Here is a 19,325-nt window from a genome sequence, read left to right on the forward strand (position 1 = left end):
ACTCATTCTATGAGGCCACCATCACCCTAATACCAAAACCTGACAAAGATGCCACAAAAAAAGAAAACTACAGGCCAATATCACTGATGAACATAGATGCAAAAATCCTTAACAAAATTCTAGCAATCAGAATTCAGCAACATATTAAAAAGATCATACACCATGACCAAGTGGGCTTTATCCCAGGGATGCAAGGATTCTTCAATATGTGCAAATCAATGTAATACACCACATTAACAAATTGAAAAATAAAAGACATGATTATCTCAATAGATGCAGAGAAAGCCTTTGACAAAATTCAACATTTATGATGAAAACTCTCCAGAAAGCAGGAATAGAAGGAACATACCTCAACATAATAAAAGCGATATATGACAAACCCACAGCAAACATTATCCTCAATGGTGAAAAATTGAAAGCATTTCCCCTAAAGTCAGGAACAAGACAAGGGTGCCCACTTTCACCACTACCATTCAACATAGTTTTGGAAGTTTTGGCCACAGCAATCAGAGCAGAAAAAGAAATAAAAGGAATCCAAATTGGAAAAGAAGTAAAACTCTCAGTGTTTGCAGATGACATGATCCTCTACATAGAAAACCCTAAAGACTCCACTAGAAAATTATTAGAGCTAATCAATGAATATAAGGAACAAAGATTTAAGTTAAACTATGCTTAAAAATAATGGGCCTCCCTCATGGTTCAGACAGTACAGAATCTGCCTGCAATGCAAGAGACCTGGCTTCTATCCCTGGATAGAGAAAATCCCCTGGAGAAGGGAACGGCTACCCATTCAATATTCTTGCCTGGAGAATTCCATGGACAGAGGAGCCTGGAGGGGGGAGGCTAGCCCATGGGGTCACAAAGAATTGAACATGACTGAGGTACTAACATGAACAATACAGCTCATGGTAGCTTAAAATATTTCTCCTGAAATATTTAACATTAATCTATAAGAATAGTTATTGACATAAAGACTTGCGTTTCATTTAGCTAAACAAAAAGAACACCTGAAATGCTTGGCAATTGTAAGCAAATTGATAAATGCTTTTTTTTTTTTTAAACCCTTTCAGATTACATCAAGGTTCCTAAATTTTAGGTCTCCAAGGTTCTCAAGTCCAGAGGTTATTTTGGTGTTTGTGAATGGCAGGTGTACCATGCTAGTTATCAGCCATGATAGCCATGCATGTATTTTGTAGCAGGCAAAATTTGATTTTGGTTCTGTGCTAATCTGGTAATCTTTAATAGAGGTAATATTGTCTAGACTCAGAAGATGAATGGATCATTGCTTGTGAGAAGTGATTCTGGATTCATTACATCAAATTTTTGTGACAGTCAGCATTACTTGGATTTTTGAAAATTTATTTCCACTTAATATAATTAATACACACTCTTTACTTGTTTTGTTTAGTTTGGAAGATAAATGCCCAAGATAGAAGATCAGTATCAAAGCTGTATTTTTTTCTATGCCTGTCTTGGTCATTATTAATTCATCAGTAAGTTTACAGAATATATTTATTTACAAACAGTAGTTGTCCTTTACAAACCTTGAAAGCCTATGATTTAAAGGCTGTGACTTTATGAAGTAAAAATGATAAAGCAAGAGAAAATGTTCAATTTCTTACCTATTCATGCATGTGATTATCACATAGGTTAAGTTAGGTACAGTGCCGGTGGTACATGTGTGGTACTATACACCAAGGCATGCATATTAAAGGAGACACTGACAAATTCTTGGAACAGATAACATTTCAAAGCAATTAGCATTCATACATCATGCAGAAATATGATTAACCTGGTGACCGCCAACTTCTCAGAAATCTCCCACTGATATTAAATAGAAGCCAACCACCTTCAAGAGATGTGATTAAACTAAGGCAAAAGTGAAACAACTTCATCAAGTAATAAAGCATCAGCATCCAACTTGCAGAACAAGTATCTGGTGGCCATGGCTTGAAGGTCAATCCAGGCAGCAGTGTGGTGGTGGCACTTGAAGAATATGCAGCTTTATCAATACCTTTGATAGCACAGATGGTACTAGGTGGAAACACATGGATCAACCACTTTTAAGTTGAATACTGCTTTAGAAAAGTTTGTCTCTAGATGTGAAGCTATGGAAAAGTTTTGACTGTTTTTTAATATTTCATTTTTTGTTTCTTTACATGTATTTGCAAAAGGGTTACATGAAACAAATCTATGTAAGTGCTTTTCAAAAAGATTTCCAATAAATAAAAACGTCAAGTAATGAGAAAAGCATTGCATCTTATTTTATTGGCAGTTTTCTTTTTCAATGAAACATAAATGATTCTTAATAACTGATGGTACCTTAAATCAATTAGATTAGAAATATAGCAATGAATTTTTAATGAATGACACATAAAATCCTGTGAAATCTCTCCAAGTAAATCAGTAATTGGTAAACAACAGCTACCGTATATCTTTATTTTCCCCTTGAGAAGAAAACTTGGAAAAAATACACATAATTACCATAATTGAGACTTGGTGATAAGTCACTTCTGGTTTACCAAACAATTATTTTCATATTGATATGCTAATTTTATATTGACATATAAATAATAGAGGCACAGACCAGTTCTATTTCAATTTATTCATGTTAAAACACAAAACTCTTGACAAAACTTTTCTCTATTATTAGACTTTGGTATGAAAACATTTCAAATATGTGCCTATACCAAAATAAGAACACCATGCTCAGAGTTCCAGCCAACTTTTATTGTCTTGAAGCTGTTTATCATCTATATATTTTCACAGTCATTCTATTTTTCTGGCTCATTCCTGCTGTCTACCTTTTGGCCATTTACTGCTTCTCAGTGTCATTACCAGTGCATGGTCAGAAAATTAAAAAATGAAAAGTAAAAATCTGTCCATCTGGTAATTTTAATATTTCTGTTAAAGGATTAATGAGGGAGGATGAAGATAATGTCCAAAATGAACTTATATGAATTGTCAGGGAATCCCAATTATTCTAACATTTTCCTATACAGATTCTTGAGTTTTATGTGTATATATGCTTTCCTATAGATGAAACTTTGGGGAAAATTTTTAAGATACACAAACACAGGTTCAAGTTTATAAGGATAAAACAGCACACATATCTTTTTGGTTTCATTTTGATAAGATTAATAAGAGATTTTTATCATCAATTTCAGAACAGTTTGTACTTCTTAAGACTATCACAATAGTTTAAGCATTGATTTTATCTAACTGTCTGCCACAGATTTGTTTCTGCAAAAGTACTTCTACATCATTTCTACAGTGTTTTGAAGACCCTATAGTATGGCACACTTATAACAGTTCACCAGAATAGGATTAATGCACTTGAGGAGAAAACTGCCAGTGAATACTTAGAACTTCATTGTAACCAAAGTCCAAAAGAAGATGAAAAACTTTAAAGGTATATTTATAAAATCACCTTTAAGACTGCTCTACTACTCTGAATAAATAACATTCCACAAATCCATCTTTATAAGAAAAGTTAAAATAGTGATAAAGCTTTAAAAACTCATTTTTCTGAACTTACAGCACTACAATATTAATTTTCATTAAAAAGCTTTATATTTTTGTGTTATTAATGTTATGCTACATCATGTTAATATAATTCTCATTAATTCACTTCAATTAAAAACAAACTGTCTACAGAAAACTCCTGCCTTTGTGATCTTGCTCAATCAAGAAAGGCAAAGTATACAATATTTGTTTTCCGAAATTCAGTCGTGTCCAACTCTTTGCAACCCCATGGACTATAACCCATGAGGCTCCTCTGTCCATGGGATTTTCTAGGCAAGAATACTTCAGTGAGCTGCCATTTCCTTCTCCAATACAATATTTAATAAGATGTCTCTAAATCAGATTGCTTCCTATTCAAAGTAATTTCTAGAAAAATTTGCTCCCTATAAGTTATCATGTCTTCTATATCTTTGTAGAAAAGCATTTCTTCAATGGACAACAGCTTATAGTTATTCAGGCTGAATGCTGACTTGTTCTGTACAGCATTTAACATCTTTAGGGATGTTGTCACTGAATCACTCAAAGAAGAACAAACTGGGAAAATACGAGCATTCCACAAGCTCAAACATGTCTTGTTTCCAGAGAATAGTTCCTCTGTAACTTTGAGATTCCAAATGTCTAAGCATGACAGGAAACAGACCCCAAAGAATTGAAGTAACTTTACATCTGACAATGTTTTAACATTCTTTTTCAAGTTGTCTTGCACTCCACATGCCATTGTTGAATACTTTAAGTGTCCATTCATCTTCAAGCTTAAGGAACACACAAAAGAATATGCAGGCAGGACAGCTGTTGTTTTGACATAAGCACCACTAATGATGCAATTTTCCCCAACTGAAACATCAGGCCCCAATCTGGAATACTCCACAACTGAGCCAGGTGTCACAGAACATGTTGAATCCAGTATACTTTGGATAATACAGGGTTTGTTAGTAGAGCATTCTGGTATCGATGGAAAGAGGCTATAAGCTATAGACTGTAAGCCAAGCTCCGACTTCAAACTGCTATCTGCAGTAAAATGAAACAAATATTCTTCTGTTGTTCCAATGTGATAAAATTTGGAGTTATTAAGAACAACAACATTTAATGGTGTTCCTTTAAGAAGATGAAATATTCTCTGCCTCATGTCTACCAACTCTGACTCTTCTTTAGTAACATTTGATGTGTTTTTGGTGTACTCCACAGTTGCTCCAGGTCCCAAAGCCTGAAGAAAGTCTCCATAGGCATCTATTTCACAGTGTAGTGTACCTATTTTTTCATAAAAAGCAAGTAACTTTTTTGCTGTTTTATGGTCCATGTAAAATAGGCTGTCTGTGTAGACATACTCAGGCTCTAATTTAAGAGAGGGTATGTCACTCCCAGCAAATTCCTGTTGAAAAAAATTTCTAGGTCTACACACAGCATCAAACTCATACATTTCTTCTATGCTGGGCTTATGAAGGAAACGATGGCAACTTCTGTATTCGAGGTCTCTATATTCTAAATGGTTAAAAGGTTCTAAGACAAACACTCCATGTGTTGTACCAACAGTCAAACTAGAAGGATGAGCTAAAGCAGTAAAGCCAGGTTTGTCAAACCTAATAAACTCAGATTCTCCAATACTATAAAGTTCAATATCGTCTGCACAGGTAATCAGAATCCCAGGATTCATATGTGAGGGGAAATCAATGTACATGGCTAGTTTTAATTCCAACATCTGATAAATGGGGCTACCAAAAGGTAAAGCAGTGAAAATTTTCCCCAAAGCACTCGCACTTGGAAGGCGTTGACTGTAGCCACCTATATAGAATTAAACAAAATAACTGTTTTAAAATGTTTGTAAGATTGTTTGTAAGATTTAAAATTGTAGGAGCATCAGTTACAACTCAAAATATCTCTAAAGATATTTAAAATATATGCATTACTATACCCCAGGAAAGAATAATAAATTTCAAATTCAAAGAGCAATTCTCCTGTAAAGATTTGATATAATGCAGTTCTAGACTAGGAAAGAATTCTAAATATGCTTTACAGGCTATGACACTTTTTTGAATCAACTGTAGAACAAGTAAAAAGGAAAATGAGCAAAAATATGATCTTGTATCTACATTTTAAACAGTAAATTTCAACCATGTGTAAACTACCATATTAAAAATCCACTTCATGGGGGAAAAATGTAACCAAAAAACCAGTATACATAATTATCTATTAAAGACTAACTTCCAGTTGCAACATTTTTCATCAAATTATTACCTACATTTAAAAGCAGTAAAGGTGCATTTATATAAAAGCATTTTACAATATATACTTGTTTTTAATTTAAAAAGGCTTTTCCCTCAATGATGAGCCATATGATTTAATTCCTTGAGAAGTATGTTCTCTTAAATACATTAAATACACTATAAATTGTTACATCATTTTATGTAACTATGTCACTAATTATAGTGAGAGACATAGTAGAAAGAGTCACATAAAAATGGGTTTAAATTCTGGTATACCATTTTTTAATTGTTTATCTTTGGATTTACTCTAAGACAGCAGATGTGGAATAACGCTTTCTTTATCATTATTATTATTATATAATAATTATTATAATAAGATTAATAATAGATGTAAAATACTCATCTCAGAGTACATTGTACAGAGTACAACCAACAAGAGTTAATACTTTCTTTTTCATTTTCCAAATACTAACCAACAGTAAAATTTCACGTTACAAGAATTACCTATTTTAATTATACTTGACCCTGGAAGACTAAGGGTTTGAAATACACCAATCCCTTTATATGAGGATTTTTTTCAATAAATTCTGTAAGACTGTATGACCCCAGGTTGGCTGAATCCTTGATGAGAAACTGTGGATATGCAGAGTGGAACTACCTCTATAGAAGTTCAACTACGAAGTTACATGTAGGTTTCAGACTGTGTAAGGGTTAGCACCCCTAAACCCTGTGTTATTCAAGGATCAACTGTATACATTTTCTGGTGTCTAACTTAATTTTTACTAAATTGGTAATAATAATAATGTTCTGGAATAAAACTCTAAGCCTTTTTTTTTAACCTTTTAAATTAACCTTAAAATTACAACTTGGATGCTTTACTTGATATCATCTTTAAAAAGAATTGTTCTGTGTGTGAATCATAAGAAATGAAAAGTCCCTTGGTAACCATGTGGACAAATGGTTCTAAAATATCTGTAACTGAACAGTGCAGGTCCATGACAAAGTTTCACCAGCCCTCAGTTCACAGAGGGAAAGTAACAGAGGTTTCTATTATACAACCAAAATTTTAATACAACCAAACTTGTCCAATTTGAAAACTATCCTTTATTCTGAGATTATTTCTTTCTTATATTTCTACCACTTTATTTGTATGGGAGTTCCCCTCTTTTATACTTTGTAAACTCTATGTTCTGTCATCACCTTTTCTTTTGTTTTTAAACTCTTTAAGGATTATAGACTTTGGCCACCAGTAACTAGATAAAAATGTGTAACAGAAGGTTTTGCTTAAAGTCTGGTAATCATAGTACTAATGCAGCCTCTCCCCTAAAGCAAGAATCCTTTCTAAAGCATTATCAAGAAATGTTCATATTTTGATGAGTTCTGTCTTAGGAAAATGGAACAATATCCATGAAAAGTTGATAATGTACATGATCCATGATTTTAAAGTTAAATTTTGTGAAAGATATTATGTTACTAACAACCTAACAATATCAAGAAATACATGAAATATTTGCTTCCAAAGCAGTATTAACTTCAAAACAAAAGAACAAAATGAAAGAAAGAAGTATTAGTAAGGGAGAAAAATGTCCCTGAGATATCAAGGGTAAAATACTAAAAGAAAATGTAAATTAGTAAAGTGTAACATTACCAGAGTGAATTAATAGGATGGTAAAAGAATTCCATTTATCTCCATAAAGCTTTTCCAAACATCGAAGGGCACAAAGGGTTGATCCTCCATTTCCTTAAAGTTAAAAAGCAGGGTTTATTTTATTACAGTAAATTTAGGTGTTATAACTTTGAGGATAAGATCCTTTGGCTAAAATTAACTAGGCAGAGAGCAAAGGTACAGGCAAAAGAATCAAATTAAATACACATTTCCTGGCAATTAAATAATTAGTAATAAAACCCAGAGATCAGGCCTCGGTAATAAAAGTTGAGTTAATCCTTTCATGAAAAGAGTAATATAAAGAAAGAAATGATAAATTAGGCACTAGAAGACTATAAATTTGCACATTCACTTGGACTTAAGAACCATAAAAGTCATTAAAATAATTCTCCCATATGATCAAATTAGATTTGATTTACTAGATTTACTCTCCAAAAAGGTTTTTAGAACCTGATTTCCTAAAAATCATGTAAGTTTCCTAAAAATTTACAAATGGAAGTAAATGTAACTTCCATTTACTAGTTACCTTGGACAAGTTACCTAACATTTTGTACCTAAATCTCATTCAAACATCAGACTCACAGAAGTACTGACCACATTTTACAAAGGTTAAAACATCAGCTAATTAGGACATGCCAGTATCAGATACAAATACCCTAATTCTGGTATGAAGGGGCTTCAGCTTTAAGTATCACATGGAAAATGGCCCCCAGAAAAATGGCATGTATTTTTATTTATAAGGGAAGGTCAAAAGGCAAAGCTGACAACTTGTTTTTAAAAGTAAACATCTTACAATACTTATGCAATTAGACTGTGTTCTTTCACATTGTGCATTGTGGTCTCCAGAGGCAGTATCTATTTTTCCTGACTTGCTCCCTTCATTTTATTTCTGAACAAACTGTGGAGTTCGGAGGGAACTTAAGAGAACTACGGATAAGGTTCAAAGGAATGTTTACCATTAGAATAAATTTTACTGACTAATAAATTTTATTTTAACATAGAATAATATTCTGGAAGTTTTCCATGGTATGTCCACAATGTGCAAAAACACCTGCCATCCCTTTTATATTTCTTAAAAACTGAATTTACATTAAAAATTTTTATATTTGTAAAGACTACAGGTGGAAACATACATAGTCCCTAAACTGTAAGCCACAGGAAAACTTTTCTTCAATGATTATTCTACCCACAACTTATGATATAAATCTAACCATAAATGCATACCAATTTTGGCTCCAGCAGGATCAACAAAAACATGATATTGAACTCCAAGGGGTAACTCCTTTTTTTTCAGCTTTTCTGAAAGCTGTTGCTTATAAGCAAGTTCCTGTTTTTCATCAGCTGCTGTAATTGCAACAATGTCCCAGAATTCTCCAGCTGCCATAGATTTGCCTATGTGCAAAAAGAAAGAAAAGATAAATATTATTAGAATTCTCTAGCTGTTACAGGTTTTACCTATTTGGTAAAAGGAAGAAACAGGTAGCAATATCTCCAAAAATGTATCTTCTTTTGAGAATTTGGGAATAATGAGTGTCCAGCTAGCAGGATTTAAAATAGTTCTAATAAGGAATGTTGACAAATTCTTTTTCTCTTGTAAGGACTGTTGACAAATTCTATTTCTTCCTCTCTTTTAGATCACTTATTCCTTTTTTGGTCTACCATTCCATTTACTTAGATATTCTGAGAGTTAAAATGTTTCTTGATTAAGAGAAGTACTTTTGATTTGCTAAAGATGGGCTCAATTCCTAAATAAAAAGAGGAGCCAAAGCAATCAATGAATCTCCAGCTTTGAAAATCAATTTTCACATATGGGTACGACTTAACGTTTGTTGGCTAAGAAAGATTAAACCCAAGGATCTACTGCCACAATGCTGGTGTTTATAAATATGGGCACATTAATTTTTAATTACCTTAAGCTGAATAATGCAAGCTTACAAAGGTTATTGGACAATGATACCAAATTCTGGGTAAAAGAAAAGTTCCCAGGTCCTTGAACTCAACAAAAGATAGACTGAACTTTTGGCTGATGGTGAGGTTATCTAAGTACTATTTTCTGTATTTTTAAGAGCAGTAATGTTGATAAAAACATAACCTATTAGATAGTTATACAAGAAATGACAAGTGGTATAGTCTTTTAAAAAAATTAAATTTTTTTTCTAATCCTTTAAATATTTTGTCCATAATTCCTCCATATTGTTTGGCTTTTCACTTAGTAAGCGTTCACATTATGGAACAAATTGGTGAAATAGGTAGGGAGTGGAAGAAAGTTAAAATTGTATTTATAAGCGTCAAAACAGTATGCTTTAGATCTTCCAGGTTTATTTGAAGTAATTTTTGTTAATGAACTAACCAAATGTTTAACTTGTATTTATAGCTTCACTAGTCAAGCCAATAAGTGTCTTTCTTCTCCATCCTCCTCACACATATGCAATAAGAAGTAAACTTAAAGGAGGAAAGTAACAAGCAGAACGTAAAGAAAGCAGAATGACAGAAGAATAAAAAACAGGAACATTAGCTCCGCCTGGGCCAGTGTCCTAGGTCCGCAGGTGATTAGTAAAAGGAAGTGGCAGTCCAGTAAATATCCCAGCACGTAAAGCACTCCTTCTATCCATTGTAGGGAAGGTGCTAGGGTTCCTCCTTTGGTACCTCTAAGCTCTGAAAACCTCCGCAACCTTCGCTGGGTGGCTTCTCGCAAAGATTCGCCGGCTGGGGCACTTTCAGCTTCCATAGTTTCACCTTACGAAAGGCCGCCGCCGACTTCCAGGTAGGCGGCACCGCACGCATGCGCCCTGGGACATAACCTGGTTTTTGGTCCGGTTTCGCGTCTGTCCCGCCCCCTGCGTGCGTCCTTCACGTAACCACGCCCCCGAGGCTCTCTGGCCCGCCTAGGCAAAACCGCGATGGGGTCAGCGCAGAGCTTCGCCCCGTTCCCTTAGTAACGGTCTCCGGAACGGAAATGGCCACCTAGAGATTTGTCGGACAGTGCCGGGTCTGGGCCGCTAGTTCCCAACTCATAAGGCATTGCAGCCCGCTAGACCCGGTAAGGGGTTCAGTTTGGGCGACGGAATTTCGAGAATTCACCAGTTTAAGGAGAAATCGAAACTTGTAGCTTTCTGTTAAAGGCGATTCGTCCTTTCTAACGCGTGGTTTCTTTTAGCCAGAAGCAGTTCCCAAGGATCTCTTGAAAGATAACCCTAATCCTTGGATCGTCATCTGAAGCCATCTGCTCCATCCCCAATGTTCAGATACACATTCTAAACTTTTAAAATCCTTATTTATTTAGGAAGCTTTGTGGCTTCTTTGTCTTGCAGTTACTAGAGAGTGAGCCTCACCACCCCTCTCAGTTTTGAGATCACTAAATAGGCTTTGGAAATTGTAAACTTATGCAATGAGGCCCTTAACATTTGTGGTATTTTTGGCATCCTTTCGTGTACGAAGATTAATCTAGAACTTTCAGTAGCATCCATGGGAATAAGTCGGTTCCATTGGATGTGTTTCTGTTAGATACCGATAAATAATAGGTACCAATAAATAAGTTTATTCTCTTGTAAAGCACGAATTTATGATGAGTTTTACAGATTCTTCTATTCATCTTTATACATGAGAAAGTTATGAATCGGAAAGAATAGTGACTAGTTAAGGTCTCACAATTAGCAGTAGAGAGAAGATTTAAGCAGGATATTTCAATTCCAAACTCAGAAATCATTCTACTGCACGATACAATTTAAGAAGACTGTCCTCGTTAAAGTTTTCATAAACATTCAAGGGCTTACAAGTTACTACCACGAACTTAACTTAGTTTTTTATTCTAAAGTCTTAACCCTGTTATTCAATTCTGTACTTAGAAAGTATTTGAGTAAAAAGGGAAATTACTCTCTTGTCGTTTTATTGTTTAAAAGCTTTCTTTTCTGTTAATAAAAAAAATATGCATTAAGAATGTTTAGAAAATACAGAATACTTAACGAGGTCAGTGAATGAAAGGAAAAAAAATGGCAAGAGAGAAGGTCAGAGAGATGACAACAGCCTAAATAAAGGATTTTCCTTTACTGAGTGAAACAAAGCCATTGCTGGGTTTTTATGCAACTTCCTTAATGGTTGAAAAGAGCATGTAGAAATGTGAAAATAGACTGTAATGGAAGATGAGGCAATGATGGAAACAGGGAGACTTGTGTAGAGGCTTCTCCAGCAAAACACCTGAGAGTTGGTGAAGTCTTGGCCGGTATGGTAACAGTGGGGGTGATGAGAACTTGGTTAGATTCTGGATATATGTTTGAAAGCACAATTGATACAATTTGCTAACGGAATAGCTCTGAAATGTGAAGAAAGAAGAGTTATAGATAACTGCCTGAAGGCCAGAGGGACAAGTGAAATGGGAAAGGCTATGGATTAGGAAGTAGAGACAGTTATTGGGATAGCATGGAGAGTTCAACATTTGGTTTTGGGTGCATAAAATACCCAGATGTATATGTATGCAATGCATATGTAATGGGCACTTGTGTGTGTATGTGTTTGTTTGCATTATACATGAATTTGGACTTTGTGAGACAGGTCTGGGCTGGAGATACAATTTGGGGAGTTGTCAGCAGATGGAGTTAATTTTTAAATTATAGAACTAAATAATCATAGCCCTAAGGAAAGAAAAATCAATAAAGCCTATTAGTTGAGGGATTGTATTAATACTATATCAGCTATGGTTTTTGTCCTTCCTCTGCCTTTTCTATTTTCTTCAAATTTTTACTAATATTAATTTTTAAGTAAAAAATGAAATGTTATATACTGTGTGATTGGGAATAAATATCTTTGGCAGTCGATTATACTGGTTAAAAATGTTAATGGATTTTATTTATGTTTTATATAATCAGTGTGATAGAGTTGTTTAAACAGTCATAAGCTACAGTGACCAGAATAAAATAAATCGATAAAAGATTAGTAGTAAGCCATTATTCTGTATAGAATGGAAATGATGTGATTGATCTTGAGTTCCATATTTTAAAAGGGACATCAGACAAATCAAACTATAATAAGTTGAAAAAAAGATATTTTTTTGAGGCATTTGGGATTTTTTTTTTTCCTATTTGAAGAGAGTATCTGAAGAAGTGCCATAAAAAGAAGTGAAATAGACTTTTGAAGAACTTTTCTGAGTTATAGTTTACATACCATTAACTTTACCTGTTTTAAGTGAGAAGTATTGTGATTTTCAGTAAATGTACAGAGTTGTGTGACCACAAACCAGGTACAGATTTCCATCGTCCAAATAAGATGTTTTGCTTTGGCCACCTCATGTGAAGAGTTGACTTATTGGAAAAGACCCTGATGCTAGGAGGGATTGGGGGCAGGAGGAGAAGGGGACGACAGAGAATAAGATGGCTGGATGGCATCACCGACTTGATGCACATGAGTTTGGGTGAACTCTGGGAGTTGGTGATGGACATGGAGGGCTGGCATGCTGCGATTCATGGGGTCACAAAGAGTCGGACATGACTGAGCGACTGAACTGAATTGTGCTTATTAACAATTAATACCAGTTTACTTATTTTTATCACTATAGGCAAAACTATGAAGGTTGTGTGAAAATTGTTGCGAGACATTAAATTTTTATTCTCCTTCATAAAAAGAAACTGAATCCAAATGAGGTCTTGGATTACGGACCATGGAGCTCAGGTTCATGGCTTGGCCAGTTTATGCCGGGGTTCTCATTGTTTCTATTATTTGAGTATCATCTCTCTGTTTAACCACTCTTCCTCCTCTTACCCTTCCTGATTGGAGTGGAAAGCAAAAAATCTCTCTCTCTCTCTTTTTTTTAAACTGTTTTCTTTCTTTGGATTTTAATACTCAGCTATTCTGGTCTCAAGCTATTCACTACTTTTTTCCCCACTGTATCCTATTGAAGAAATCTTCACCCTGTTTCTGTAGGGCAAAGGGAAGCCTTCCCCCCTAACTTGTATTTTGCTTTCTTTATTTTTTAAAGCAGTTTTAGGTTCATAGCAGAATTTAGAAGATGGTACAGAGGTTTCCAATATACCCCACACATGCATAGCCTCCCTTATTGTCAGCATACCTACCAGAGTGGTACATGTGTTGTAATTGACGAACCTACAATGACACATCATGATCACCCAAAGTCTGTGGTTTCCCTTGCAATTCACTCTTGGTCTTTTTATTTTATGGGTTTGGACACAGTATAAGGATATGTATACATTGTTATAATACTATTCAGAGTAGTTTAACTCTTCTAAAAATCCTCTGTGCTCTGCCTATTCATCCCTCTCCCCAAATCCTGCATCTGCTAATATTTGTGCTTTCATGTTTTCCTTTCTTCAGAATATCATATGGATAGAATTCTAAGTATGTAGCCCTTTTAGTTGGCTTATTTCACTAAGTAATATGCATTTAAGATTACACCATGTCTTTTCATTGCTTGATTAGTTCACTTCAGTTCAGTTCAGTTGCTCAGTCGTGTCCGACTCTGCACGCCAGGCCTCCCTATCCATTACCAACTCCCGGAGTCCACTCAAACCCATTTCCATTGAGTTGGTGATGCCATCCAACCATCTCATCCTCTGTCATCCCTTTCTCCTCCTGCCCTTGATCTTTCGTAGCATCAGGGTCTTTTCCAATAAGTCAGCTCTTCGCATGAGGTGGCCAAAGTATTGGAGTTTCAGCTTCAACATCAGTCCTTCCAACGAACACCCAGGACTGATCTCCTTTAGGATGGACTGGTTAGATCTCCTTGCAGTCCAAGGGACTCTCAAGAGCCTTCTCCAACACTACAGTTAAAAGCATCAATTCTTCTGGGCTCAGCTTTCTTTACAGTCCAACTCTCACATCCATACATGACCACTGGAAAAACCATAGCCTTGACTAGACAGACCTTTGTTGGCAAAGTAATGTCTCTGCATTTCAATATGCTATCTAGGGTGGTCATAACTTTCCTTCCAAGGAGTAAGTGTCTTTTAATTTCATGGCTGCAATCACCATCTGAAGTGATTTTGGAGCCCAGAAAAATAAAGTCAGCCACTGTTTCCACTGTTTCCCCGTCTACTTGCCATGAAGTGATGGGACCAGATGCCATGATCTTTGTTTTCTGAATGCTGAATTTTAAGCCAGCTTTTTCCACTCTCCTCTTTCACTTTCATCAAGAGGCTCTTTAGTTTTTCCTCACTTTCTGCCATAAGGGTGGTGTCATCTGCGTATCTGAGGTTATTGATATTTCTCCCGGCAATCTTGATTCCAGCTTGTGCTTCCTCTAGCCCAGCATTTCTCATGATGTACTCTGAATATAAGTTAAATAAGTAGGGTGACAATATACAGCCTTGAGTATATACATACTCCTTTTCCTATTTGGAACCAGTCTGTTGTTCGATGTCCAGTTCTAACTGTTGCTTCCTGACCTGCATACAGGTTTCTCAAGAGGCAGGTCAGGTGGTCTGGTATTCCCATCTCTTTCAGAATTTTCCAGAGTTTATTGTGATCCGCACAGTCAAAGCCTTTGGCATAGTCAATAAAGCAGAAACAGATGTTTTTCTGGAACTCTCTTGCTATTTTGATGATCTGGCGGATGTTGGCAACTTGATCTGTGGTTCCTCTGCCTTTTCTAAAACCAGCTTGAACATCTGGAAGTTCACCCTTCACGCATTGCTGAAGCCTGGCTTGGAGAACTTTGAGCATTACTCTACTAGCGTGTGAAATGAGTGCAATTGTGCCATTGTTTGAGCATTCTTTGGCATTGCCTTTCTTTGGGTTTGGAATGAAAACTGACCTTTTCCAGTTCTGTGGCCACTGCTGAGTTTTCCAGATTTGCTGGAAAACTGAGCACATTGCTTGATAGGTAATTTATTTTTAGTGCTGAGTAAATACTCCCTTGTCTATATGTACCATAGATTATTTATGCATTCACTTACTGAAGTATTTCTTGATTCTTCCCAATTTTGATGATGAGTAAAGCTGCTATAAATATCCATGTGCAGAGTAATATGTTAAATAAGTTTTCAACTTCTCTGGGTAAATACCAAAGAATGCACTGCTGGATTTTATGCGAAGAGTATGTTTAGTTTTTTTGAGAAACCAACAAACTCTTTTGCAGAGTGGCTATATGATTTTTCATTCCTACAAGAATGAAAGAAAGTTCCTGTTGCTCTGCATCCTTGTCAGCAGTTTGGGTTATCAGTATTAGGCTTTTGGCCATTCTAATTAGATGTGTAATGGTATCTCATTCTTGTCTTAATTTTCTTGTTCCTGATGACATGTGATGAGAAGCAACTTCCATATGATTATTTGCCACCTTTCTATCTTCTTTACTGAAGTTTGTATTAAGGTTTTGCCTTATATTTTTAACCTAGTTCATTTTCTTATTGTTGAATTTTGAGTTCTTTGTACATTTTTAGTGAGTCCTTTATCACATGTGACTTTTACAAAAGATTTTCTCCCAGTCTGTGACTTGTCTTCTCATTCCTTTGGCATTAACTTTTGCAGATCATGTCTTTGATATTAAAAAACTGTAGGTTATAACATATTTCTTTCATGGATTATGTTTATGATATATCTAACAAAATCATCATCATCCCTAATGTAATCTAGGTTTTCTCCTAAGTGATTTTCTAAGAGTTTTATAGTTTTATGTTTTATATTTAGGTAATATAGTCTAATTGGATTTAATTTTCTTGAAGGTATAAAATCTGTGTTCAGATTCCTTCTTTTTCCCATGTGAATGTCCAGCTGTTTCAGCACCATTTGTTGGAAATATGTCTTTGCGTCATTGCAATTGTTTATATTCATGTCTCTCTGTTTCTTAGTTCTCAATTCTATTCCATTGATCTACCTTTTTCTTCGCAGTACTATTTTGTCTTGATCACTATAGCTTTATAAAGAGTCTTAAAGTCAGGCAGTGTCATCTTTCTAACTTTGTTCTTCTTGTTACATATTGTGTTCGGGGGATCTCTTGCCTCTTTATGTAAAATTTAGAATCAGTTTGTCAATATTGATTAATAATTTGCTGAGATTTTGACTGGGGTTGTCAATCAAAAGATAAATTGGGAAACTGACATCTTGACAGTACTGAATCATTCTATCCATGAACATTAAGTCTTTCTGCATTCATTTATTCTTTGAATTTCTCATTAGCATTTTTGTTTGTTTTTCTTGTGCATTTTTTTCATTTACACAGAAATATTTTATTTTTGGTAGTGGTAAATGAAAATGATGTTGTGTTTTTAACTCATTCATTGCTGGTATATAGAGAAGTGTTTGACTTTTGTGTTTTAACCCTCAATCTACAACTTTGCTATAACCACTTAGTATTAATAGTTCCAAGAGTATTTGTCTAGTCTTTGAATTTCCTACACTGATGATCATGTTATCTGTGAATGAGATGTCATCTGCACATTTTTCTTTCTTTTTTTTTTTTTTTTTTGGTCTCATTGTATAAGCTAGTACTTTCAGTACAATGTTGGGAAATAATGGTGAGATGGGACATTTCTAGTCTTGGACTCTTAGTTGAAAAGCTTCTTTTTTTTCTGATCACTAATTATGATATTAGCTGTAGATTTTTTTAAAAACAATCTTTATCAAGTTGAGGAAGTTTTTTCTATTCCTAGTATACTTAGAGTTTTATCATGAAAAGGTAATAGATTGTGTCAGATGCTTTTTCTACATCTGTTGTTATGTTATGCTAAGTCACTTCAGTCGTGTCCGACTCTGTGCGACCCCATAGACGGCAGCCCACCAGGCTCCCCCATCCCTGGGATTCTCCAGGCAAGAACAATGGAGTGGGTTGCCATTTCCTTCTCCAATGCATGAAAGTAAAAAGTGAAAGTGAAGTCGCTCAGTCGTGTCCGACTCTTCGCAACCCCATGGACTGCAGCATGCCAAACTTCTCTGTCCTTCACCATTTCCCAGAGTTTGCTCAAACTCATGTCCATTGAGTCAGTGATGCTATCCAACCATCTCATCCTCTGTCATCCCCTTCTCCTCCTGCCTTCAATCTTTCCCAGCATCAGGGTCTTTTCCAATGAGTCAGCTCTTCCCATCAGGTGGCCAAAGTACTGAAGCTTCAGCTTCAGCATCAGTCCTTTCAATGAATATTCAGGCTTGATTTCCTTTAGGACTGACTGGTTTAATCTCCTTGCAGTCCAAGGGCACCACACTTCAAAAGCATCAATTCTTCGGCACTCAGCTTTCTTTAGGGTCCAACTTTCACATCCATACATGACTATTGGAGAAACACTAGCTTGGACTAGACAGACCTTTGTCAGTAAAGTAATGTCTCTGCTTTTGAATACACTGTCTAGGTTTGTCATAATTTTCTTTCAAGGACCCAAGAGTGTTTTAATTTCATGGCTGCAATCACCTTCCTCAGTAGTAGATGTATGATTCTTTTTGTACATTGTAGGGTTTGATTTATTAATTTTTTTTTAGGATTTTTATATCTGTTTTAATGAAAAATACTGGTCTGTAGTTTTGTAATGTTTTTGACTGACTTTATGGCACCCCACTCCAGTACTCTTGCCTGGAAAATCCCATGGATGGAGAAGCCTGGTTATGCTGCAGTCCATGGGGTTGCGAAGAGTCGGACACGACTGAGCAACTTCCCTTTCACTTTTCACTTTCATGCATTGGAGAAGGAAATGGAAACCCACTCCAGTGTTCTTGCCTGGAGAATCCCAGGGACGAGGGAGCCTGGTGGGCTGCCGTCTATGGGGTTGCACAGAGTCGGACACGACTGAAGCGACTTAGCAGCAGCAGTATCAGGATAATGGTGGCTCATTGAGTTAGAAAGTATTCCCTATGCTTCTATCTTCTGAAAGAGATTGTAGAGAATTCATATAACTTCTTCCTTTGTATTCGTTATTGAACCTATCTGGGCTTGGTGTTTATGTTTTGGAAGGTTATTGATTATTGACTCAATTTCATTCTTCGATATACACATATTCTGAATTATTCTTGTATGAGTTTTGGCATATTATTTCTTTTAAAGAATCAGTTCATTTCCTCAAGGTTATCAAATTTGTGTGCATGGAGTTGTTCATAGTATTGTCTGTGGGATCTGTAGTGTTTTTCCATTTCTCATTTCTGATATTGGTTATTTCTGTCCCTTCCACCCCCTATCTCTTTCTCTGGCTTGGCTGGAGTCTTATTAATTTTATTGATCTTAACAAAGAACTAGTTTTTAGTTTAGTGGATTTTCTGTATTGATTTCCCGTTTTCAATTTTGTTGACTTCTGGTCTAATTCATATTATTTCTTTTCTTCTCTTTGATTTAATTTTCTCTTATTTTTCTAATTTAATAAGATAGAAGTCTAGATTGTTACTTTTAGATCTTTCTTCTTTTGCAGTATATGCATTCAGTGCTAAAAATTACCTTGAAGCACCAGTTTTGCTGCATCTCACACATTTTGATAAGTTGTATTTTTTATTTTTATTTGGTTAAAATATTAAACAGTTTATCATGTGATCATCTTTGAGCTTTGCATTATTTAGATATATGTGTTATGTAGAAATGTGTTGTTAATGTCCACCTATTTGGGGGATTTACAAGCTATCTTTCTGCTAGTGATGTCTACTTTAATTTCATGGAAATATGGAATGGATATTGTATAATTTTTTTAAGTTTGCTAAAGTTTATTTTATGATCCAGAATGTGTTCTATCTTGACAGATGTTTCATGTGATCTTTTGATGAGTGTATATTCGACTCTTGGATGATTAAGTAGTCTGTAGATATTAATTATAGTTGATAGTGTTTTTGAGTTCAACTATATCCTAAACTGATTTTTCTGTCTGCTGGATCAGTCCGTTTCTGTAGAGAGGTATTGAAGTCTCCTGCCATGATAGTGCATTCATCTGTTTCTACTTGCATTTCTTTCAATTTTGCTTTAAATAGTTTTACCCTGTTTTTAGGAGGATAAACTTTATCAATTAGTATGTCTTCTTGGAGAA

The 19,325-nt window shown here is 35.3% G+C and overlaps 2 protein-coding genes across 2 annotated transcripts in view; one reads left to right on the top strand and one right to left on the bottom strand.

Moving 5' to 3' along the window:
- Positions 1-2,239: 2,239 nt before the first annotated feature.
- FPGT (fucose-1-phosphate guanylyltransferase) lies at positions 2,240-10,209 on the bottom strand. Its single transcript, XM_055585476.1, has 4 exons — positions 10,039-10,209; positions 8,617-8,784; positions 7,375-7,467; positions 2,240-5,304 (listed from the first exon to the last, which is right to left on the bottom strand). Exons 1-4 carry the CDS (start codon positions 10,118-10,120, stop codon positions 3,845-3,847), a joined length of 1,803 nt encoding a protein of 600 aa, XP_055441451.1. The 5' UTR covers positions 10,121-10,209; the 3' UTR covers positions 2,240-3,844.
- Positions 10,210-10,281: 72 nt separating this feature from the next.
- Positions 10,282-19,325, top strand: part of LRRIQ3 (leucine rich repeats and IQ motif containing 3) — a 216,186-nt gene continuing 207,142 nt past the window's right edge. Inside the window, exon 1 of the mRNA XM_055585477.1 lies at positions 10,282-10,432. The gene's annotated coding sequence lies outside the window, so the exon portion shown is untranslated. The remainder of the gene's footprint in view (positions 10,433-19,325) is intronic.

The sequence above is a fragment of the Bubalus kerabau genome, chromosome 6 (genome assembly GCF_029407905.1).
Source record: "Bubalus kerabau isolate K-KA32 ecotype Philippines breed swamp buffalo chromosome 6, PCC_UOA_SB_1v2, whole genome shotgun sequence".
Taxonomy (NCBI): Eukaryota; Metazoa; Chordata; class Mammalia; order Artiodactyla; family Bovidae; genus Bubalus; species Bubalus kerabau.